Source organism: Triticum dicoccoides, chromosome 4B, assembly GCF_002162155.2.
Source record: "Triticum dicoccoides isolate Atlit2015 ecotype Zavitan chromosome 4B, WEW_v2.0, whole genome shotgun sequence".
In the NCBI taxonomy this organism is placed as follows: domain Eukaryota; kingdom Viridiplantae; phylum Streptophyta; class Magnoliopsida; order Poales; family Poaceae; genus Triticum; species Triticum dicoccoides.
The window spans coordinates 322,333,431-322,359,680 of record NC_041387.1 but is presented as its reverse complement, the minus strand read 5'-3'; the positions used below and the strand labels follow the sequence as shown (position 1 = coordinate 322,359,680).

Genomic DNA, 26,250 nt, shown 5'->3' with positions numbered 1-26,250 from the left:
CGCCGCCCCAGTGCATTGTTGGGTTCCCGAGATCGTTGCCGTCTGCATCTGCGCGCCACCTGCCGCTCCCCGTGCTGGCAGCCGGTAGCCGCCTGCCCTTGCTGTCGCAGCCACCTCCAGCCACCTCCGTGTTCCCCCTGGCCACGGTCGCACCGGCCCGCACCCGCTCGTCTCGCCGCTGTCACCTCTACAGGGCGTCCTAGCCCCTGCCGCAGCCACCGGCCGATGGGCCACTGCGGTAGCATTCGAACGTGGGGTCCCGCGCCCTGAAGGATCATCCGGACCTGGATTTCAGCAAGATCCGGCGCCTCTCCGCCGCGGGAGCGCTCGCCAGTCTCCACAAGCGCCGGTGCTGACGTGGCCGACCGGGCCCACCACTTTAGGACACTACCCAGTGGCCCCAGGGGCCTGGTTGGCCTTGTTGACCCAGTCAACGGCTTACTGGGCATCGCCCAGTCCCCGTGTGTCCCCCATGGGCCCCGTTGACTGGTCAACTAGTCTGTTGACCGTTGATGCAACAATGACGCCTTGATGACGTCATATTTTCCTTTTCTGTCGAACTAAGTAGTTAAAATAATTCCAGAATATTGGGAAAACTTTGAAAATTCATAAAAAATAAACTATAGCTCAGATCAAAAAACTTTATACATGAAAGTTGCTCAGAAAAATCCAACGAATGCGAATACGCGGTCCGCTCATCTGTCACATGCCCCTAGCATGTTGAACATGGATTTGCCCCCTTCTTTCGTCCATCCGAAAAATGCCAGACACCGGGAAAAAATTCCTGCATGTTTTCCCCCTTCTTATGTAGCATGTAGCACTGTGTTAGGTCACCCCTAGCACCGTGTATTGCCATGTTTATGCTTTGTGATGCTTTGATTGCTCCATTATTTATTGTGTTTCCCCTCCGTTACTTCTTTCCGGTAGACCCCGAGACCGCGGTTCAACCAATGATCGACTACTTCACCATTGAAGATCCGTATATGTCTGCCGAGCTTCCAGGCAAGCAAACCCCCCTTGTTCATTCCGATATTGCACATTCCCTTCTATCTTATGCTTGCATTAGAACTACTACCGCTTTTGTATGATCCTATTCTGACGCATAGCTTTTTTTGTTACCTGCCTTCATACCATACCTGCTTATTCTAAATTGCTTACACTACTGGAATCTAGCACTTTGCCATCTGCCATGGCAGATGGCAAAGGCATGGTCGGCGGATGGCAAAGGCTTTGCCATCTGCTAGCAGATGGCAAACAGTTTGTCTAAAACCCTGCCGGCAAAGGCTTCTTTATCGTCTGCTGGCTGATGGCAAAGAGCCTGTGGCTTTGCCATCAGCTGGCAGATGGCAAAGCCTCTTAACGGGGTTAGCCTCGTTAGAAGTCTAACAGCATACTTTGCCGTCAGCCAGCAGATGGCAAAGGCTGCAGGCTCTTTGCCGTCTGCCAGCAGATGGCAAAGTATGCCGGCTCTTTGTCGTGTGCCAGCAGATGGCAAAGGCTGCATGCTTTGCCGTCTGCCAGCACATGGCAAAGAGCTTTGCCATCTGCTGGCAGATGGCAAAGAGCCCAAATAGGCCAGCCCAAATTTTACATGTGGATGACACGTGGCCTCTTTGCCATCTGCCAGCTGATGGCAAAGCTCTTTGCCATCTGCCAGCAGATGGCAAAGTGACTATATTGCCCCATTTAATTTTGTTTTTTCTTATATCAATTCATTTTCACAGAAAATCAAACACAAATATATTTATATGACCAATATAGCATATTCACCACATATTACCAATAGTCATGAACACATATATCCAATACATGTTACCAATAGCAGCAAGTTTCATCCGTACATATACATAGTTTCATCAATATTACACAGTTTCATCCATAGGTAGCAAGTTTCACAAAGTCGAAACAAAAACTAAATACAAGAACTCCATCAACCCAAGCTTCCGTGATCTTAAGCAAATCTGTAAAATGGGAAAGAAGAAAGTTAGAAGAAGATGACTAGAAGAAGATTATTATGATGCAACTAAAATGTGAAGATTATTATGATGCAACTTATATCTGTAAAATAGGTCATTTTGGAGCTAAGTATGGTTATTATGTCATTTTTGAGCTAGCTAAGCATACTAAGTCATTTTGGTGTAAACCATGCTAAGGTCATTCTAGAGCTAAGTAAGGTTATTATGTCATTTTAGAGCTAGCTAAGCATGTGAAGTCATTTAGGAGCTAAAATATGTCATTTCTTAAGCATATTATGTCATTTTAGAGTTAGCTAAGCATATTAAGTCATTTTGGAGGAAAAGATGCTAAGTATAGGTCATTTTAGAGCTATCCTAGGTTAAATAGGTCATTTTGAAGCTAGCTAAGCATATTAAGTCATTTTGGAGAGAAAAATGCTAAGTATAGGTCATTTTAGAGCTATCCTAGGTTAAATAGGTCATTTTGGAGCTAATTAAGCTTATTATGTAATTTTTGAGCTAGCTAAGCATATTGAGTCATTTTGGAGGAAAAAAATGCTAAGTATAGGTCATTTTAAAGCTAGCCTAGGTTAAATAGGTCATTTTGGAGCTAAGTAAGGTTATTATGTCATTTTGGAGCTAGCTAAGCATATGAAGTCATTTAGGACCTAAAATATGTCATTTCTTAAGCATATTATATCATTTTAGAGCTAGCTAAGCATATTAAGTCATTTTGGAGGAAAAGATGCTAAGTATAGGTCATTTTAGAGCTATCCTAGGTTAAATATGTCATTTTTAAGCTAGCTAAGCATATTAAGTCATTTTGGAGGAAAATGCTAAGTATAGGTCATTTTAGAGCTATCCTAGGTTAAATATGTCATTTTGAAGCTAATTAAGCTTATTATGTCATTTTTTAGCTAGCTAAGCATATTGAGTCATTTTGAAGGAAAAAATGCTAAGTATATGATTATGTCGCTAGTATCCATATGGCAGAGAAGCCGGTCCGACATGACTAGTCATAGAACCAAGGTGGCACAAACGTAGAGGAACAGGCATACATGACCCAGCAATGCACGTGTCGGTCATCAGCGAGTGCAACCAAGTCGTAGCAAGCTACAAGGACTTCGGTGATACACCGCGTGACATTTCCCCGTAGGGACAGACACATGAGCAAAGAAGGACACATGCCGGTCAATCCATGTGTTCTGGAGCAGTAGCGAACTACCATGGCTCAGTGGAAGCACTAGGAGGCATTTCCCTGTATGGAAGGCTACCAAAGGAACACGACTAGGTGTCGAATCCCACACATACGATGCATTTCAAACATACACACATTATGCATGATATGTGTAGATACAACATGGCATCACAACAAAACTCTATTAAGAAAAACACTTGGGAAACTTACCGTCATCACGGAGGTGTAGGTGTAGGTGTAGGTCCGGTCGCGCTAGTGGCAGACGGAGAAGGATCGGTCGATGCTTGCCGGGAGTTACGCTGCACCAAAAATTATTTCCAATGTATCGTTAGCATGATGCAACTCAAATGTGAAGACTAGTAACTAATGACCGTTCAAATGAAACTCACCGTGCCCGCCGGAGCAATGACTGGCATCGGCGGAGGGGTCTGGCCGTTCTTCTCGCACATGGACTGCACATTTGGTTTTGACGAGTCAGTCATATCTATTTATATATAAAAGTAATTAACGGGTTAACCATAAAAAGATAAATATGCTAGAAATTACGACAATAATCAGAAACATCCGGTCATTGATATGGTGGACCCTCTATTAATCAACAAAACATGACCCTTAGATCTTTATAAGTAAACCTTGGCCCATACCATGTTTATAGATCTATAGAACCTCTTGGACTAGATCTCTTTGTTAGTCAAAAAAAAGATCTCTTTGATAGGCCAATCAAAACAGAACAATTAATTTAAGGGCACCGATAGGCGCCGGTGCGCCGGCTGAATCGTTCGGCCGGTCCAGCCCCAGCCGTTGGATGTAAGCCGCGCAGCCTTTGGATCTGGTTAAAAAAACGCCCCAACAGCTTCTTCCTCGCGTGGTCAGGCCAGATCCGCATCTCTCGCTCGGGGGAGCACGGCGCGGCGCCTCCTGCCCCCTTCTGCGGCCATCCTCGTCACCGAGCCCCACCCCTCGCCGGCCTTCCTCATCGCCGGTCCCCCGCCCTCGCCGGCCGTCCTCGTCGCCAGTCCCCACCATCCCCGGCCGTCCTCGTCGTCGCCTCGACCCATGCAACAACTCTACCTGCGACTGCAGCTCTCGACTGCGATGGTTGTAGCTCCGCCGCCGCCCTCGCCGTGGATGCTGGCTGCAGGGGATTGCATCGACGACGGCCGCTAGTTAATCAGCGCAGTTTGAACGGATGTAGCAAAAACTTCACCGGTAGTAGCAAAAAACAACTGCGGTTGCAGCAAAAACACACCGTCGTCATCGTCACAGGGGCGCAGCGGTTGTAGCAAAAAACTTCGATGATAGTAACAAAAACCTATTATGGTTGCAGCAAATCGCCATTGCCGCCGTCACGAGGTCGCAGCTCCGGCTTGATCGGTGTAGCACAAAACTTCGTCGGTAGTAGCAAAAATTAACTACGGTTGCAGCTTTTCCTTGTTATGCCGTGTCGTCCGCCGTCACCGATGTAGCAAAAAAGGTCGCTAGTAGTAGCAAAAACCAATAACGGTTGTAGCAAAAATCTCGTCGCCCGTCGTCTCACCGTGACTGTTTGTAGCAAAAACCGATGCAGGTTGTAGCACCGAGGCTCGTCGGTTGTAGCAAAAAATGACCATGGTTGTAACCTCGATCCAGCAAACTTGTGCCGCGGGTGTAGTCCGGCGTGGCCGGTTGCAGCTCCGGCGTGGCCGGGTCTGACGAGGTAGGCAGAGCTCCGGTGGCGCGGAACCAAGCGGATCTGGCCGAGGACAGCCGGATCGGCTGATTCCCATGGCGGCGGCGGCCTGGGAGGCCTCCGGGCGACGACGATTGACCAAGGCAGCGGGGCCTGAGAAGGAGCAGAGAAAGAGAGAGAGACGAGCGACGAGCGACGGGGAGAAGAGAAAAAGGTGGAAGAAGACCCACGTGGGCAGGGGCCCATCCTACGTGCCGTTAGCCGAGTGGTTGGGAGGAGGCGCGCGTGGATTGGACCGGCGCAACGGTTCGGCCGGTGCCCCGGCCACAAACAGTTCCCTTAATTTAACCCACGTCACAGAAAAAGAATAAGGGCCAGGTAAAGTAAAAAAACTTAGTACAACAGATCAAAGAAAATCTCTTAATTCTGTCCACGTCTCACAAAAAGAATAAGGGACAGGTAAAGTAAAAAAAAACTTTATACAACAAATCAAAGGAGATTTCTTAATTCTGCTCACGTCACAAAAAGAGACCAGACGCAGGTAAACTTGAAGAAAAAAACAACATGCGACAGGTGTGATCAACGTTAAAAAGGAGCAGCGGCAGCTTTTTTTACCAAGAGGAGCAGCGGCAGCTATGGGGGAAGTTTCCAGGTTGGGCTGCATGTTTCACAAACAAGATAAGCACTACTATTTCTTCCATGAGAACATTGCTTGAGAACGGAAAAAGAATTACAGGATGGCATCGCGGCTCCATTGATCATGTACGTACTTAATTGAGGGTAAAGTTAAAAAATCTTAATTCTGCAGTTCTAGAGAGATCTCTTAATTCTGCTCACACCATAAAAAAAGGCCAGCAACAGGTTTTAAAAAAATGGACCAATGGCATGTACGATGCAGAAACTTAATAAGAAGGAGGAGCAACAGCTATACGGTGGAAGTTTCTAGGTTGGCCGCATATTTGACAAACAAGATATGTACTATTTTTTGCATGATTACATTGCTTGAGCATGAAAAATAATTAGACGATGGCTGCGCCTAATTCTATGGATCATAGTCGAGAGACATACAACATTGTACGTACTTGCTCCTTGTATGTACTTACCTCGGAAAACCAAGAATACAATGGGATAGAAGTTACATAAAAGCACTACCCGGTTCATGCTACGTTTGCCCTAGGTGATTCAGATGCTTAATTTGCAGTTATAGGAAACTGGAACTGATGCTCATCATTTTGGCAACGTACTATGTACCATTCATGTAGGTGAAACTGCATGTTAAGCATTTGAATCACCTAGATGAAACCAAGAGATAACATACATGGTTTGTGACTAATCAAGACATTAGGATAATATGACATGGCTAATTATTTTCTTCAAAATCTTACAACAAAAGTATTGTTTTCTTCATAAAAGATCCCCACCATTGATTTGGACTTCCACTTGAACTACAAAACATAAGTGATTATGACACAATGTATCAATTATAAATTTAAATTGAGTATTCGTCTGCACATGACTCTGGAACTAAAAAACTATGTTTGCAAAGTCTTATATTAAAAAATGTCTCATATTTGGTTTTAATTTTTCCTTTAGATAAATCAAATAATATAATTTCACCATTTAACTTTGTAAAGTTCTAGCCCACGCATCGAGCGGGCCACTCTGCTAGTTAGTTCATAAAAGAGTGAATGGTAGCACAAGAACAGGAAACAACCCATGCTATTCGAGTTCATAAAACAATGAGAGCTATAAACACAGTAACTGATGAACAGACGCATAATCCTACAGGGGCAAAGGCAATGACAGAAAATTATTCAGTTATCACAAGAAACAGACTACATTCTCCTTCACTATACTCAATAACAGCATGGCCTTAGAAATGTTCACGGTATTGTTAGTTCAGCTACCATAAGCTGAAACAAACATTTAAATGCCTAGAGGCCCCTGCACTTGATATACCATTACCATGGAAATCATTCGATATAAGATATAACTGGGAAACAAGCAACAGTACCGAATGTAAGAATATTATCATGCTTGGACCTAATGAAGCACCGAAGATACAACTGAGAACTGAGATCAAACATTACCCGTCAATATGATAGTATTTATCTCCATACTGAGGAGTGCTGGCACCCATTCTACCATATTTATTGAAAAAGTGATCGTGCAATATGTGTTAACAGGAACTACATACTTGGTTGAGCACATATACATGCACACTCATCAGTGACAAGAACAGATGTTCAATAGCATCTTAATCTTTGTAGTGAGCTTTGATTTATTTTTTCAATTATAATGCATCGCTAACCAATACCTTCAAACACTAAAGCACTGCTAGAAAATCATACTTATGTACACAACCCTGATAGACCATCCTCAAACCAACAATGTACTGTACTAACTAGCAAGTAAATTTCAAATTCACAACACAGCCATGGCAATGACGAACAGGTTCTGATGGAGATCATCTCAAGTGCATACATATGTTGGACAGATGCTGAGCTAAATAGCATGGTAATCATCCTTGTGTGCTTTCATTTATTTATTTTTTTGTCTCACTAGTAATAGTGTTAACCAGTGTATGCAGTAACTGAATTTCAAATCCACAACACAGCAATGGCAATCAGCAATCAGCAATCGGCAATTGTAAACAGGCCGTGACGGAGCTCACCTCGAGCGCATCGACAGTGAGGAGCAGGACAATGATCTTCTCGGAGAACCTCTGGCGCTCCTCGTGGTCGTGCGAGAGGCGGCGCCTGTAGGAGAGGTTGTAGAAGAGGGACCGGAGCTCCTTGAGCTTGGCCTTGGCGACGGCGAGATCGCGCAGGCAGCTGAGCACCTGGGAGCGGTGGGTGAGGTGCGCCCTGTAGTTCATCTGGATGAGCAGCACGGCATCCTGCGGCGACAACTCCTTGGCCTTCCCCTTGCCGTTCCCCATGGCAAAGGCCTGCATCATCAGAAAGAGAGACAAATGTCAGGCGGTCAGTACACATATGACAGTAGTGCATTGCAAGGGAGCAGAATCCTCAAGTTGATATCATTCAGAGCAGAGTTCAGTCAATCTGTAGCCAGTACTAAGCACAGATCTAGAGTGCGGACACTAGCATCCTCTAAAATTCCAAATTTTCTCCCAAATCCAGCGAGAGGTAACTTGGATATATTGGAAATTCTACTGGAAATCACACATTTCGTTCAGATCGGGCCATAGAACCCAAACCCCCGCAAAAATCTCATCTTTTGTGCTGAGTACCGTACCTTGCGGATGGCGTCGCAGCCGGCGGTGTTGTCCTCGGGGATCTCCTCGATCTGGATGCACGTCCTCGCCGGCTTCTTCTTCTTCTTGTCATCCTCCTTGTCCTTGGCGGCGGCCTTGATCTTCTTGGGCTTCTCCGGCCTGCGCTCCTCGACCTCCAGCTCATCCTCGTCGTCGTCGGAGGCGGTGAAGTCCTCCTCCCAGGTGTAGGCATACGACCATGGCTCAAGCGAGCCTTTGCCCTTGATCTCGGTGCCCCACTTGGTCTTGGTCTTGCCTCCGGCGCCGCCCTTGGACTTGACCTCCCACCTCCACTTGCGGTCGAATCCGTCGTCGTTGCGGGAGGCGAGCTCCGCCTCCCACTTGAGCGCCCGGCCCCCGCCGGGCGGCTTCTCCTCCGCCGTCCACTTGACCTTCCGGCTGCCGGGCTCCGTGGCCGCGTAGGTGTACTTGCGGCGCGCCGGCTGCGGGGCGGCCGCGCGGGCCGCGAGCTCGAGTGCGGCGACGCGGTCGGTGAGGTCGTGCAGGAGGAAGGCGTGCCGGGAGGGGATGGGGGGCGGGGCGAAGAAGGGGTCAGTGGGGAGGTAGAGGTCGAGGAGGTCGGGGTGGTGGGGTAAGGCGAAGGAGGATGGGGATGGGGATGGGGGTGGGAGGAAGGGGCAGGAGGCGGAGAGGGAGGAGGTAGGTGGTGGTGTGTGGATGAGATGTGAACATCGTTTTTTTACCTCGATGGGTGGGGAGAGAGGGAGGGGATAACCCCACAGTTTTTTTACCTGGAAAAAAATAACCCCATCTCTTTGCCATCTGTCAGCAGATGGCAAAGAATCTTTGCCGTCTGCTGGCTGATGGCAAAGAGGTGGGGCTGGTACGCCGTTACACGCTTGACGGCTACAGGATTTGCCAACCTCTTTGCCATCTGCTGGCAGATGGCAAAGATTATTTGCCATCCACTAGCAGATGGCAAAGAATTGGCTGATGGCAACCATATTCTTTGCCGTCTGTCAGTTCTTTGCCATCTGTTTTTTATAAGCAGATGGCAAAGACGTTCTTTGCCATCAGCTGGTAGATGGCAAAGAGCTGGCTGATGGCAAATTTCCTGTTTCCAGTAGTGTTAGTATAGGCTGGTTAGAGATCCATTAGTGACCCCACCTTGTCTCAGTTGCCCCTGCTTTATGTTTGATGACTCGATCAACGTGATCGACGTCCAGGCCCCGACACTGCACATCACCCCCCTCTGTTGTACGGCACTACTGGGTTACTATCGAGCGCCGAGGGTGATACCTCATCAGCACTTCTGATGTTAACCTTGTAGGTTAGTTCATTGGTTGTGGTCATCAAGGGTGATTCCTCCTTCATCGCTCCCGATAACGACGCTATCGTGCAACTCCTCAAGAGTGGACCTCGAGGGTGATTCCTCCTAGGTTCACCTTGACGATTACATCAGGTGGAATTCCATCGAGGGTGATTCCTTAGGGTCCTCCTTGGTGTTTTGGACACATGGTTACTATGGCTTTACCACATAACTATGATACTAAAGTCGGGTCAGCCCTGCGGGTACCCGCGTGATGACCCACAAGGATAGGGTATCTATCATAGTCCTTTCGATAAGTAAGAGTGTCAAACCCAACGAGGAGCAGAAGGAAATGACAAGCGGTTTTCAGTAAGGTATTCTCTGCAAGCACTGAAATTATCGGTAATAGATACTTTTGTGATAAGGTAATTCATAACGGGTAACAAGTAACAAAACTAAACAAGGTGCAGCAAGGTGGCTCAGTCCTTTTTATAGCAAAGGACAGGCATGTACAAACTCTTATATAAAGCAAAGCTCTCCCACTACAACAAATCTATCAATCCATGATGGATTCGCCGTGACAATTTCAGAAACTATAATGAATGGCCTGGTACAGCCCCGCAAGCCCGTCTAAGCCTGCTAAAGCGTGCCTAATGGACAACCATATAAAAGGCTAACCCTAAATCCCTCCCCCTCGGCCCCTCCTCTTTCCCTCATCCACACAGCTCCCTCCCGATTCCCCATCGCCGCCGCCCACCACCTCTTCCCATCCCTCCTCCCACAGCTCACCGCCGACCCTCCCCCACCCGTTCTCTCGCATCACAGCTCCGTCAGCTGTCAGATCCGCTACATCCCCCACCCATCCACCCCTGTTGCGACCCAAATCCCTGTCTCGTGCGACCCTCACGCCGCGACCAACGCCATCGATTCCGGCGACGTCCACCACCTCACAGCACACTAGCAAGCTGGTCTACGACCCCTCCGTCCTCAGGTCCGGCTGGATCCGCCACTAGTGGTCTCCGGTGCTCGCCCGCAACCCCTCGCCCGTGGCTAGGGTTTTGGCTGCGGCGTCATGTCCATCACTGGCTCGTTTCCGGCGGCTCCTCCCCGTCGGACACTGCACCCTCTCCACCCCTGGATGGCGCCCCCTAGCTCGGTGTGCTCACGCGTGTTGGGCTGTATGGAATCGACCCCGACCTCCTTTGTTGCGTCTCCGGCGCGGCCGTTCATCTCGTGCATCATGTGACGGCCTCCACCATGCGACGGTGGTAGCCGACCTGCACTGCGATGGCTGCATCACCTACATTCTTCTTCACTGAGCACTTGGGCCTCTGCTCTCTCCTCTAAATATCTGCTTATTTTATTTCACGTGTTGTTCATGAATATTGGTGGAACTGATAACAATCGTGTGTATTGCTGGAACTTGCATTCTCAAAATTTATTTGCAACATTCGCTTGTGACTGATCACTTTTGGTTCCTGATCTATATTCAGCATAGGTTATAGGGCTTGCATTTTCACTTTGATAGCATACCTAAGGTTAACCAGATAGATATCACATGAATTCTATAAGTTTGAACTTTGCATGATTGAGCATAGGACATCCAGGGCAAGTGAGGCCTGGGTATTTCATTTTAGTTGGCACATTTCAAGTACGAGTAATATGGTGTCTGATATACTTGTTTTAGTCTTACCAATGCAAAGATGGAAAATATGTTCTTTTTATTATTAATCCAAAGGATGGTCAGTGTTACACAACTTCAGGTTTCTAATGCTAGATCATTAATTCCAAGTAGTAAATAGATACTTGTTATTTATGCATGACAAACCTCATCATGAAGAAAGGGAAAGTAATGTGCGGCTGCCCATTGTAAATTGTTCCTTCTTAGTTCAGTTAGTATGAAATTGAATGAATTCTTTAAGAATTCAGTTAGTAAATTTAGACATTTGGGAAGGCATAGTTCTTAAAGAATTCGGTTCAGTTGAGATAACATTTGAATTTCAGTAATAATGAAATGAGATATCAAATTGTCACACTAATATCTTTGCTTTGCACATTATAGTCAGTACATCTCCCACCTGATCGATGCCGATGCCATGGTCCTCGAGCAGAACAGGGTGAGCTTCATACTGTTCCATTCTTGATGTGAATTACATAGGCTGTAGATTATGAGTTGTTCAAGTTGTGCACTGTTGTGTGGTTCCAGTAAAAATATAACTGTACATATACTTTTGTGTGCATAAAATTTGCATTGTACAATCTCCCTGATATTATGCATTTTATTGATACTCCACTTCTTTACTCACATTCTTGCAGCATAAACATCAACTTAGATGCTTTGTTGGTGCTTTGAGATGAACTTGCAGCATAAACATCAAGTTAGATAAAAATCCTTCGGTGTCGATTCTGATTTAAATATTGAGTTAATATAGTCCACAACATTACATATTTTGATTTGAAGTTAGTCTGTACAAGCCAATGTTTATGCCCGGTTTGTGTTAATTATCTTGAAGTTAGTCTATCACTTTTTTACTCACATTCTTGTTTGTTAAGGAATGGTGTGGTACAGTGTCTAATTTTCAGCTGATCGCCTGTATAGAAAATTTTGATCCAGAAAATCCAAGTACTTGTACAAGCACGCACAGTTTCCTCTCACTAAGAAAAACTAAGTGCTTGTCTCTCTCACTATTGTTCACATTTCTTTTAGAGTATAGAAATGTTTGATCCAGATAAACTAAATACCTATACAGGCACACAACTTCCCCTCACAAAAAAAACTATGTACTTGTCTGTATCATGTTTGTTTGCTTTCTTCTTTGAGAAATCTCATGTTTGTTTGCTAGGCCAGAAAATAGACAACTCCCAGCCTGGTTAGCCCCACGCACTTATTGTTTGTTCAGTTGATGACCCACAAGTGTAGGGGATCTATCATAGTCCTTTCAATAAGTAAGAGTGTCAAACCCAACGAGGAGCAGAAGGAAATGACAAGCGGTTTTCAGTAAGGTATTCTCTGCAAGCACTGAAATTATCGGTAACGGATAGTTTGTTGATAAGGTAATTTGTAATGGGTAACAAGTAATGAAAGTAAATAAGGTGCAGCAAGATGGCCCAATCCTTTTTGTACCAAAGTACAAGCCAGGACAAACTCTTATAGAGAGAAAAGCGCTCCCGAGGACACGTGAGAATTATCGTCAAGCTAGTTTTCATCACGCTCATATGATTCGCTTTCGTTACTTTGATAATTTGATATGTGGGTGGACTGGTGCTTGGGTACTGCCCTTTCTTGGACAAGCATCCCACTTATGATTAATTAACCCCTATTGCAAGCATCCGCAACTACAAAAGAAGTATTAAGGTAAACCTAACCATAGCATGAAACATATGGATCCAAATCAGCCCCTTACGAAGCAACTCATAAACTAGGGTTTAAGCTTCTATCACTCTAGCAACCCATCATCTACTTATTACTTCCCAATGCCTTCCTATAGGCCCAAACAATGGTGAAGTGTCATGTAGTCGACGTTCACATAACACCACTAGAGGAGACAACATACATCTCATCAATATATCAAACGAATACCAAATTCACATGACTACTTATAGCAAGACTTCTCCCATGTCCTCAGGAACAAACATAACTACTCACAAATCATATTCATGTTCATAATCAGAGGGGTATTAATATGCATATAGGATATGAACATATGATCTTCCACCAAATAAACCAACTAGCATCAACTATAAGGAGTAATCAACACTACTAGCCACCCACAGGTACCAATCTGAGGTTTTGGGACAAAGATTGGATACAAGATATGAACTATGGTTTGAGAGGAGATGTTGTTGGTGAAGATGTTGATGGAGATTGACCCCCTCCCGATGAGAGGATTGATGGTGATGATTTCCCCGTCCCGGAGGGATGTTTCCCTGGCAGAACAGCTCCGCCGAAGCCCTAGATTGGTTCGGCCAATGTTCAGCCTCTTGGCGGCAGTGTCTTGTCCCGAAAGCTTGCTTATGATTTTTTTCCAGGGTAAAAGACTTCATATAGCAGAAGATGGCCATTGGAGCCCTGCCAAGTGGCCCACGAGGCAGGGGCGTGCCCAGGGGGTAGGGCGCCCCCCCCTCGTGGCCAGGGTGTGGGCCCCCTTTGGTACTTTCTTCACTCAGCATTTTTTTTAATTCCAAAAATAACTTCCGTGGAGTTTCAGGACTTTTGGAGTTGTGCAGAATAGGTCTCTAATATTTGCTCCTTTTCCAGCCCAGAATTCCAGCTGCCGGCATTCTCCCTCTCCGTGTAAACCTTGTAAAATAAGAGAGAATAAGTATTGTGACATAACGTGTAATAACATCCCATAATGCAATAAATATCGATATAAAATCATGATGCAGAATGGAAGTATCAACTCCCCCAAGCTTAGACCTCGCTTGTCCTCAAGCGAAAGCCGATAACAAAAAATATGTCCACATGTTTAGAGATAGAGGTGTGGATAAAATACGGACATGAGGGCATCATGGTCATTCTTATAACAACAACATATATAAATATTGTCATATGATTTCTTATGCTAAAGTAACAATCTATTCACAATGTCAAGTATGAATCTGAAACTTCATCGAAAACTAAAAACTATAATCTCGGTCATTGAAGCAATTGCAATTTATCATAACATCGGAAAGAGTCAATATAAGAGCTTTTCAGCAAGTCCACATACTCAACTATCATTTAGTCTTTCATAATTGCTAACACTCACGCAATACTTATGGGTATGGAGTTTTAATCGGACTCAAAACTAGATCATTCTAAAACTTTATTCTACTAGATCAAGATATTACCAAAAGGATCAAACTAAGTAAAATGGTAAAGTTAGGAGTGTGATGGTGATACGATACCGGCGAACCTCCCCCAAGCTTGGCAGTTGCCAAGGGGAGTGCCCATACACATGTGTTTATGTATCCTTCTTCGGAGGTGGTGATGATGGAGTTGTTGATGATGTAGGCTTGTCGTCCATCTTCCAAGGCATAGGCTCACCATCATAGAAGAATGATCGAGTCTCCGGGATCCTCAAATCTGCAGTGAAACTCATCCTCTTGAATCTATATTCATACTCATAGTTTTAGTTTTGCAGGTCATAGATCTGGGCTTGGAGGTGCTTGATTTTCTCATGAAGCTCGAAGATGGTTTCCCCAATGTTCTTGGCATCCAGCTTGTGGTTGTTGGTGAACTCCGCGATCATCATGTGGTTGGCGTTGAGTCTGCGTTCCACCATCCCTTGGCACTTGAAAACTTGTTGTTCCATTGCTTCGAGTCTTGTCTCCACGCTTTCGGTCCTCCTTGGTCCCTCAACATCGCGGATGTGCAGCACCCCCTCACGCATCTCAATGGTTTGAGGGTGTTGCAGCACCTCCGCGAGGTAGGGGTTGATGACCTTCTCGAAAAACTTGTCCTTGGGGGCGCATGAAGACGTCATGGTGATCTAGATCTGTCAGAAAAATAACTCGAAACAAAGACAGGATATTTGCGTGATACGGTGGTCAAAACCTTCGGGAGATTATATAATGAATTTTTACCGACCAAAAGAAGTATCGTGCAAGAAAACGGAGTCCGGAGAGCACACGAGGCAAGGGGGCGCGCCCAGGGGGGTAGGGTGCACCCTCCACCCTTGTGGATGCCTCGTGTCCTTCCCGGACTACTTCTTATTTTCCTATTTTCTTAAATATTCCAAAACCGAGAAAAATTGCTATTAGAACTGTTTTGGAGTCGGTTTATTTATCGTACCACATACCTATTCCTTTTTGGAGTCTGGAATGTTCTGGAAAGTGTCCCTTATGTATTCCTCCGAGGTTACGATTTCAATAACATTGGTTTCAACATTTATGGGATTACCTGAGATATAATGTTTGATCCTTTGACCGTTCACCACCTTTGGATTTGTGCCTTCGAAGTTGTTGATTTTATGGCATCGGAACGATAGACCTCCTCGATAATGTAAGGACCTTCCCATTTAGAGAGAAATTTTCCTGCAAATAATCTTAATCAAGCATTGAATAGCAACACATAGTCACCTACATTAAACTCACGCTTTTGTATCCTTTTTTCATGCCATCTTTTAACTTTTTCTTTAAACAGTTTGGCATTCTCATAGGCTTGGGTTCTCCATTCATCAAATGAGCTAATGTCAAATAACCTCTTCTCACCAGCAAGTTTGAAATCATAATTGAGCTCTTTAATGGCCCAATATGCCTTATGTTCTAGTTCGAGAGGTAAGTGACATGCTTTTCCATAAACCATCTTATATGGAGACATACCCATAGGATTTTTATATGCAGTTCTATAAGCCCATAATGCATCATCAAGTTTCTTGGACCAATTCTTTCTATTAACAGTCTTTTGCAAAATCAATTTAAGCTCTTTGTTACTCAGTTCTACTTGGCCACTAGACTGTGGGTGATATGGAGATGCAATTCTATGATTAACATCATACTTAGCAAGCATTTTACAAAAAGCACCATGAATAAAATGTGAACCACCATCAGTCATTAGGTATCTAGGGACTCCAAACCTTGGAAAAATAACTTCTTTAAGCACCTTAATAGAGGTGTTATGATCAACACTACTAGTTGGAATACCTTCTACCCACTTAGTAACGTAATCAACATCAACTAAAATATGTGTATACATAACGGTCCCATATAATCAAAGCCCCAAACATCAAATGGTTCAATAACAAGAGAATAATTCATAGGCATTTCTTGACGTCTACTAATATTACCAATTCTTTGACATTCATCGCAAGACAAGACAAACTTACGGGCATCCTTGAAGAGAGTAGGCCAATAAAAACCGGATTGCAATACCTTATGCGTAGTTCTATCTCTAGTGTGGTGTCCTCCATAAGCCTCGGAGTGACACTTGTGTAGGATCTGTTCTTGTTCATGCTCATGTACATAACATCTAATAACACCATCTACTCCTTCTTTATAAAGTGTGGGTCATCCCTGAAGTAATGTATCATAGAAAAACTTTTTCTTTTGCTGGTACGTGAAACTAGGTGGTATAAATTTAGCAACAATGTAATTAGCATAATCAGCATACCATGGAGCAGTACGAGAAGCATTTATGTCAGCTAATTGTTCATCAGGGAAGCTATCATCAATAGGTAGTGGGTCATGAAGAACATTCTCTAACCTAGACAAGTTGTCTGTAACAGGGTTCTCAGCTCCCTTTCTATCAATAATATGCAAATCAAATTCTTGTAGCAAGAGAACCCATCTAATAAGTCTAGGTGTAGCATCTTTCTTTTCCATAAGATATTTAATAGCATCATGATCAGTGTGAACAGTTACTTTAGAATCAACAATATAAGGTCTGAACTTATCACAAGCAAATACAACTGCTAAAAATTCTTTTTCAGTAGTAGCATAATTCCTCTGGGCACTGTCTAGAGTTTACTAGCATATTGAATAACATTTAGTTTCTTATCAACTCTTTGTCCTAGAAAAGCACCTACAGCATAATCACTAGCATCACACATAATTTCAAAGGGTAAATTCCAATTAGGTGGCTGAACAATAGGTGCAGAAATCAAAGCTTTCTTAAGTATTTCAAATGCTTCTACACAATCATCATCGAAGACAAAAGGAATATCTTTTTGTAAGAGATTAGTTAGAGGCCTAGAAATTTTAGAGAAGTCCTTAAAAACCTCCTATAAAAACCGGCATGACCAAGTAAACTTCTTATACCTTTAATGTCTTTAGGACACGTCATCTTTTCAATAGCATCAACTTTGGCTTTATCAACTTCAATACCTCTTTTTAGAAATTTTATGCCCCAAGAAAATGCCTTCATTAACCATAAAGTAGCACTTTTCCCAATTCAAGAGATTAGTTTCTTCACATCTCTGCAAAACTTGATCAAGGTTGCTCAAGCAATCATCAAAAGAAGATCCATAAATGGGGAAATCATCCATGAAAACCTCAGCAATCTTTTCACAAAATTCAGAGAATATAGCCATCATGCATCTTTGAAAGGTAGCAGGTGCATTACATAAACCAAAAGGCATACGTCTATAAGCAAAAGACCGAAAGGGCAAGTAAAAGTGGTCTTTTCTTGATCCTCATTTGACACAGGTGTTTGAGAGAAACCAGAGTAACCATCTAGATAGCAAAAATGTGTATGTTTGGATAATCTTTCTAGCATTTAATCAATAAAAGGAAAAGGGTAATGATCCTTCTTAGTAGCTTTATTTAATTTGCGGAAATCAATTACCATCCTATAACTTGTAACAATTCTTTGAAGGATCAATTCATCTTTATCATTAGGAACGATAGTAATACCTCCCTTCTTAGGGACACAATGGACAGGACTTACCCACTGACTATCAGGAACGGGATAAATTATACCTGCCTCCAGGAGCTTTAGTATTTCTTTCCTTACCACTTCTTTCATCTTAGGATTCAACAATCGTTAGTGATCAACAACTGGTTTGGCATCTTTCTCGAATTTTATTTTATGTTGGCATAGAGTGGGACTAATGCCCTTAAGATCATCAAGAGTATATCCAATAGCAGTACGGTGCTTCCTCAGAGTTTTCAATAATTTCTCATCTTCCTGCTCTGAAAGGTTAGCACTAATAATAACAGGATATATCTTCTTTTCGTCAAGATAAGCCTATTTAAGAGTATCAGGTAGTGGTTTAAGCTCAAACACGGGATCACCCTTGGGTGGTGGAGGATCCCCTAGAATTTCAACAGGCAAGTTGTGCTTAAAAATAGGTCCCTGTTTAAGGAATACTTCATCTATCTCCCTTCTTTCATTCATAAACATATCATTTTCATGGTCTAGCAAATATTTTTCTGAAGGATCATTAGGAGGCACAGCAATAGAAGCAAGACCAGTAATTTCATCCTTACTAGGCAATTCTTTATCATGGGGTTGTCTACGAAATTTAGCAAAATTAAAGTCAGGAGACATATCCCCTAAACCAAATGTAACAATATCCTTTTCGCAATCTATCTTAGCATTAACAATGTTTAAGAAGGGTCTACCAAATATAATGGGACAAAAGTCATATTGTGGGGAACCAAGAACAACAAAACCAGCAGGATATTTAACTTTCCCACACAAGACTTCAACATCTCTAACAATCCCAACTGGTGAAGTAGTATTTCTATTGGCAAGCTTAATTGTAACATCAATTTCCTCTATCTCAACAGGTGCAATATCATGCATAATTTCTTTGTACAAGGAATGAGGTATTGCACTTGCACTAGCACCCATATCACATAAGCCATGATAAAAATGATCTCCTATTTTAACAGAAATAACAGGCAAGCCTACAATAGGTCTATGTTTATTTTTAGTATCGGGTCTAGCAATTCTAGCAGCTTCATCACAGAAGTAAATAACATGCCCATCAATATTATCAGCTAAGAGATCTTTAACCATAGCAATACTAGGTTCAACTTTAATTTGCTCAGGTGGTGTAGGTGTTCTAGTATTACTCTTACGAACCACAATTGAAGCTTTAGCATGATCCTTTATCCTAACAGGGAAAGGTGGTTTCTCAATATAGGTAGTAGGAACAATAGGATCATTATAAGTGATAGTCTTTTCTTCAACTTTAATAGGTGCAACTACTTTTACTTCAATGGGAGGATTATATTTAAACCACTTCTCCTTAGGGAGGTCAACATGAGTAGAAAATGATTCATAGAAAGAAGCTACTATCTCAGAGTCAAGTCCGTATTTAGTGCTAAATTCACGAAAAGCATCGGTATCCATAAAAGATTTAACACAATCATACTTAAGTGTTATACCTGACTCCTTACCTTCGTCGAGATCCCAATCTTCAGAGTTGCATTTAATTCTTTCCAATAAATCCCATCTAAATTCAATAGTCTTCATCATAAAAGAACCAGTACAAGAATTATCGAGCATGGAGCGATTGTTGAGAGAAAGCCGAGCATAAAAATTTTGAATAATAATTTCTCTTGAGAGCTCATGATTGGGGCATTAATATAACATTGAATTAAGCCTCCCCCAAGCTTGAGCTATGCTTTCTCCTTCGTGAGGCCAAAAATTATATGTATAATTACGACCACGATGAACATGATGCATAGGATAAAACTTCTGATGAAATTCCAATTTCAATCGGTTGTAGTTCCATGATCCCATATCATCACATAGCCTAAATCATGTCAATGCATTTCCCTTCAAAGATAAAGGGAAGACTTTCTTCTTGATAACATCCTTGGGCATACCTGCAAGCTTAAATAATCCACAAACTTCATCCACATAGATTAGGTGCAAATCGGGATGCAATGTTCCATCTCCTGTAAAAGGATTAGCTAGCAGTTTCTCTATCATACCCGAAGGATTTTCAAAGTAAACATTTTCAGTAGGTTTAGTAGGTTGAGGAGCAACTCTTTGCTCTACTGGTCGGTGTGAAGATACCCCGAACAAGCCCCTCAAAGGATTATGTTCCATAGTAAAAAGGGACAGTAAATTTCAGCACACTATATAAATTTTTCCTTACCAAGTTCCACTTACCAAAGGCGCTTCACTACCCGGCAACGGCACCAGAAAAGAGTCTTGATGACCCACAAGTGTAGGGGATCTATCGTAGTACTTTCGATAAGTAAGAGTGTCGAACCCACGAGGGGCATAAGGAAATGACAAGCGGTTTTCAGTAAGGTATTCTCTGCAAGCACTGAAATTGTCGGTAACAGATAGTTTTGTGATAAGGTAATTTGTAACGGGTAAGAAGTAATGAAAGTAAATAAGGTGAAGCAAGATGTCCCAATCCTTTTTGTAGCAAAGGACAAGCCTGGACAAACTCTTATATAGAGAAAAGCGCTCCCGAGGACACATGGGAATTATCGTCAAGCTAGTTTTCATCACGCTCATATGATTCGCATTCGTTACTTTGATAATTTGATATGTGGGTGGACCGGTGCTTGGGTACTGCCCTTTCTTGGACAAGCATCCCACTTATGATTAACCCCTATTGCAAGCATACACAACTACAAAAGAAGTATTAAGGTAAACCTAATCATAGCATGAAACATATGGATCCAAATCAGCCCCTTATGAAGCAACTCATAAACTAGGGTTTAAGCTTCTGTCGCTCTAGCAACCCATCAACTACTTATTACTTCCCAATGCCTTCCTCTAGGCCCAAACAATGGTGAAATGTCATGTAGTCGACGTTCAAATAGCACCACTAGAGGAGAGACAACATACATCTCATCAAAATATCGAACGAATACCAAATTCACATGACTACTTATAGCAAGACTTCTCCCATGTCCTCAGGAACAAACGTAACTACTCACAAATCATATTCATTTTCATAATCAGAGGGGTATTAATATGCATATAGGATCTGAACATATGATCTTCCACCAAATAAACCAACTAGCATCAACTACAAGGAGTAATCAACACTACAAGCAACCCACAGGTACCAATCTAAGGTTTTGGGACAAAGATTGGATACAAGAGATGAACTAGGGTTTGAGAGGAGATGGTGCTGGTGAAGATGTTGATGGAGGTTGACCCCCTCCCGATGAGAGGATCGATGGTGATGACGATGGTGATGATTTCCCCCTCCCGGAGGGATGTTTCACCGACAGAACAGCTCCGCCGAGCCCTAGATTGGTTCTGCCAAGGTTCCGCCTCGTGGCGGCGGTGTCTCGTCACGAAAGCTTGCTTATGATTGTTTTTCCAGGGTAAAAGACTTCATATAGCAGAAGATGGGCACCGGAGGCCTGCCAGGTGGCCCACGAGGCAGGGTGCGCGCCCAGGGGGGTAGGGCGCGCCCCCCACCTTGTGGCCAGGGTGTGGGCCCCCTCTGGTACTTTCTTTGCTCAGTATTTTTTATTAATTCCAAAAATAACTTCCGTGAAGTTTCAGGACTTTTGGAGTTGCGTTGAATAGGTCTCTAATATTTGCTCCTTTTCCAGCCCAGAATTCCAGCTGCCGGCATTCTCCCTCTTCGTGTAAACCTTGTAAAATAAGAGAGAATAGGCATAAGTATTGTGACATAACGTGTAATAACAGCCCATAATGCAATAAATATCGATATAAAAGCAGGATGCAAAATGGACGTATCATCGGTCTAGAACCAATAGCTGAACCTAATGCTGCACTTTTAGTTCTATGATGTGTGTTTGTTACTTGTCACTTGTAGGCTAACTCGATTATACTTTCATTTGACACACTTTTCTTTGGACTAATTTTGCTCTTTTTCACGTGTGTTGCCCACATTTACGTGCTACCTTAGTATAGTAGTGGTGTGTCCATGGATGATTGCTTGTAAAATCAACTAATATTACTATTTGTATTCATTTGGGATCTTGAATTTATAACATATTATAATTTTCAATGTGTTCTGATTCTACACAGGTTTGGCAGTTAATCCATGTTACTGGAGACTGAAGTTTTTTAGCAGGAACTACTTGGGTTCGGATAGCTGCCTTCAATCATTGCTGTTGGAGATTAAAATCAGCTAGCAGTGCATTTTCTTTTTAAGTCATGTAACTCACTCTTTAAAAAAACTTATAGTGCTTTCTAGATATGCTCGGGATGTTTTGATATTAGCTTTGCTGTTTCAAATCAGGTTAGATTGTTGGAAATCTGTATTGTCATGTAAACTATTTCTATTTTTTGAAGGAATATAGTATGGTTGTCTTGCTGTAAATTGTGTTGTATCAAGAAAACAGGCTGTACAAAAAATGGGGCTAATGGGTTGGACTTAAAATACAGGGCAGGACAAAGATAAACAGCTAATCAGTTGGATTGTACACCAAAATTATTGGGCCAAATCCATAATTGGGCCAGTTACAACATGGGCCATGTTCCTCTCCATGTCAGATCCATGTAGACACCTTGTTAGGTCCACGTCATGTAAATCGGTGATGGTTTGTTCTGTCACAGCTGAGTTCAGGCTTGGCGGGCCTGGTGTAGATCCATGACGGACAAAAGCCGTCATGGCAGGTACGATGTCAAATTATGACGCGATATACATGACAGATTTAAATTCCGTTATGGATTTGGATGCATGACGGATTTTAGACGATCTGTGACGGACGAGGACTATCATGTATTAACAAGTTTCTTGTAGTGTCCCAAGGACACATGGGAATTATCATCAAGCTAGTTTTCATCATGCTCATATGATTCGCGTTCATTACATTGATAATTTGATATGTGGGTGGACCGGTGCTTGGGTACTGCCCTTCCTTGGAAAAGCATCCCACTTATGATTAACCCCTCTTGCAAGCATCCACAACTACGAAAGAAGAATTAAGGTAAACCTAACCATAGCATGAAACATATGGATCCAAATCAGCCCCTTACGAAGCAACGCATAAACAAGGGTTTAAGCTTCTCTCACTCTAGCAACCCATCATCTACTTATTACTTCCCAATGCCTTCCCCTAGGCCAAAATCATGGTGAAGTGTCATGTAGTCGACGTTCATATCACACCACTAGAGGAGAGACAACATACATCTCAACAAAATATCGAACGAATACCAAATTCACGTGATTACTTATAACAAGACTTCTCCCATGTCCTCAAGAACAAACATAACTACTCACAAATCATATTCATGTTCACAATCATAGGGGTATTGAATAGCATTAAGGATCTGAACATATGATCTTCCACCGAATAAACCAAAGATCATCAACTACAAGGAGTAATCAACACTACTAGCAACCCACAGGTACCAATCTAAGGTTTTGAGACAAAGATCGGATACAAGAGATGAACTAGGATTTGAGAGGAGATGGTGCTGGTGAAGATGTTGATGGAGATTGACCCCCTCTCGATGAGAGGATCGATGGTGATGACGATGTCGGTGATTTCCCCCTCCCGGAGGATGTTTCCCCTCCAAAACAGCTCCGCCGAAGCCCTAGATTGGTCCTGGCCAGGTTCCGCCTCGAGACGGCGGCGCTTCCTCCCGAAAGCTTCCTTCTGATTTTTTCCAGGGCAAAAGACACCATATAGCAGAAGATGGACGTCGGGGGCCTGCCAGGGGGCCCACAAGGTAGGGGGCGCGCCCTCCACCCTCATGGTTTAGCCCCCTCTGGTGCTTTCTTCGCCCAATATTTTTAATATATTCCAAAACTGATTTCCGTGGAGTTTCAGGACTTTTGGAGTTGTATAGAATAGGTCTCTAATATCTGCTCCTTTTCTAGTCCGGAATTCCAACTGCCGGCATTCTCCCTCTTCATGTAAACCATATAAAATAAGAGAGAAAGCGCATAAGTATTGTGACATAATGTGTAATAACAGCCCATAATGCAATAAATATAGATATAAAAGCATGATGCAAAATGGATGTATCAACTCCCCCAAGCTTAGACCTCGCTTGTCCTCAAGCGAAAGCCGATATTGAATAATATGTCCACATGTTTAGAGATAGAGGTGTCGATAAAATAAAATACGGACATGAGGGCATCATGATCATTCTTAGAACAACAACATATATATTGTCATATGATTTCTTATGCTTAAGTAACAATCTATTCACAATGTAAAGTATGAACCAGAAACTTCATTGAAAACTAACAAACTATGATCTCGGTCATTGGAGCAATTGCAATTTATCATAACATCGGAAAGAGTCAATATAAGAGCTTTTCAGCAAATCCACATATTCTACTATCATTTAGTCTTTCACAATTGCTAACACTCACGCGATACTTATGGGTACAAATTTTCAATCAGACACAGGGAAAGATAGGGGCTTATGGTTTCGCCTCCCAACCTTTTACCTCAAGGGTAATGTCAACAATAATACTTTATGAAAACCTACATCCAAGTGGATATATATATCAGGATCTTTCCAACACATAGTGCTTGCCAAAGGATAAAGTGTAAAAAGGAAAGGTGAAGATCACCATGACTCTTGTATGAGGGTAGAAGGTAAAAATAAAAGATAGGCCCTTCGCAGAGGGAAGCGGAGGTTGTCATGCGCTTTTATGGTTGGATGCACAAAATCTTAATGCAAAAGAACGTCACTTTATATTGCCACTTGTGATAAGGACCTTTATTATGCAATCCGTCGCTTTTATTTCTTCCATATCACAAGCTCGTATAAAGCTTATTTTCTTCACACTAATAGATCATACATATTTAGAGAGCAATTTTTATTGCTTGCACCGATGACAACTTACTTGAAGGATCTTACTCAATCCATAGGTAAAACTGGACTTAGGGATGTTTGGAAGCACAAGTAGTATCTCTACTTGGTGTAAAGGATTTGGCTAGCATGAGGGAGAAAGTCAAGCTGAACATGTTGGATGATCCATGACAATATGACTTATTTGGATATAAGGAAACATAACCCATTATGTTGTCTTCCTTGTCCAACATCAACCTTTTAGCATGTCATATTTTAATGAGTGCTCACAATCATAAAAGATGTCCAAGATAGTATATTTATATGTGAAAACCTCTCTTTCTTTATTACTTCCTACTAAATGCAACGATGACCAAAACTATGTTTGTCAACTCTCAACAACTTTTATTCATCACACATTTTATATGTGAAGTCATTACTCTTCCATAAGATCAATATGATCTTTTTATTTCTTTTTGTTCTTTCTTTAATTCCCACAAGATCAAATCAACATAGCAAAAGCCCTTGACTCAAAACTACTCTTTATTATATATATATATATATATATATATATATATATATATATATATATATATCATGGATTCGATTACATAGATAGAGATCAAAACAAAACTCAAAGCTAGATCATACTAAAAATTTATTCTACTAGATCAAGATATAACTAAAAGGATCAAACTAAGAAAAACGATAAAGATAGAAGTGCGATGGTGATACGATAACGGGCACCTCCCCCAAGCTTGGCAGTTGCCAAGGGGAGTGCCCATACCCGTGTATTTATGTCTCTTTCTTCGGAGGTGGTGATGTGATATTCTTGGTGATGATGCCCTTCAGGATATGATTCTCGTCCTCGAGCTTATTAACTTGCTGCTTAAGATCCATTATTTCCTTATGGAGTTTACCTATGACGATCACAGCTGCGGGAGAAAAGGCAACACTCTTTTTCATATTTTCATAAGAAAGAAATCTAGCATTGGGAGGGATGACCAAATTTGGAATCACTGAGCTCTAAAGTTCCTCCATCATGAATCTGGCTTGGAGACGCGAGGAAACTTGTTGATCCACCTCCATGGCATCCACCCTTTTCAAGTCGGCCTCCATCTCTTCCTCCATTAATGGCCGAAAGTGATCAGCTTCGCTGTTTGCTCTTGGCCCCGGTGTCAGATGAGATACCGGACTCTCCCCAACTGACTCTTGAGAGGACATCTTGCTCTAAAACTATGGAAGAAACAGCTCAAAAAACAAAAGATTCCGTCGTGGTACGGTGGTCAAAACCTTCGGCAGATTATATAATGAATTTTACCGACCAAAAGAAGTATCGTGCAAGAAAACGGAGTCTGGAGGGCACACGAGGTGGCCACGAGGCAGGGGGCGCGCCCAGGGGGTAGAGCGCACCCTCCACCCTCTTGGATGCCTCATGTCTCTTTCAGACTACTTTTAATTTTCCTAATTTTTTAAATATTCCAAAACAGATAAAAATTGCTATTTGAATAGTTTTGGAGTCGGTTTACTTACCGTACCTTTTTGATGTCTGAAACGTTCTAGAAAGTGTCCCTTATGTACTCCTCCAGGGTTACGGACATAATAACATTGGTTTCAACAGTTATAATATTACCTCAGATATAATGTTTGATTCTTTAACCGTTACCACCTTCGGGTTTGTGCCTTCGGCGTTGTTGATTTTTATGGCACCGGAATGATAGACCTCCTCGATAATGTAAGGACCTTCC

General features: G+C 42.7%; 1 protein-coding gene across 1 annotated transcript; it reads right to left on the bottom strand.

Moving 5' to 3' along the window:
- Positions 1 to 1,747: 1,747 nt before the first annotated feature.
- Positions 1,748 to 8,994, bottom strand: LOC119292662 (BAG family molecular chaperone regulator 7-like). Its single transcript, XM_037571422.1, has 6 exons — positions 8,956 to 8,994; positions 8,081 to 8,803; positions 7,497 to 7,772; positions 3,543 to 3,605; positions 3,364 to 3,452; positions 1,748 to 1,961 (listed from the first exon to the last, which is right to left on the bottom strand). Exons 1-5 carry the CDS (start codon positions 8,992 to 8,994, stop codon positions 3,369 to 3,371), a joined length of 1,185 nt encoding a protein of 394 aa, XP_037427319.1. The 3' UTR covers positions 1,748 to 1,961; positions 3,364 to 3,368.
- Between the last annotated feature and the right edge of the window lie 17,256 nt (positions 8,995 to 26,250).

Coding starts and splice junctions, on each gene's coding strand:
- LOC119292662 (XM_037571422.1), bottom strand. CDS start 8,994: ATGGCAAAGAGGTTGGCAAATCCTGTAGCCGTCAAGCGT. Junction 8,804..8,955: donor ATCCTGTAGCCGTCAAGCGT/GTAACGGCGTAC, acceptor CCACCCATCGAG/GTAAAAAAACGATGTTCACA. Junction 3,453..3,542: donor TCATTGCTCCGGCGGGCACG/GTGAGTTTCATT, acceptor TTTTTGGTGCAG/CGTAACTCCCGGCAAGCATC.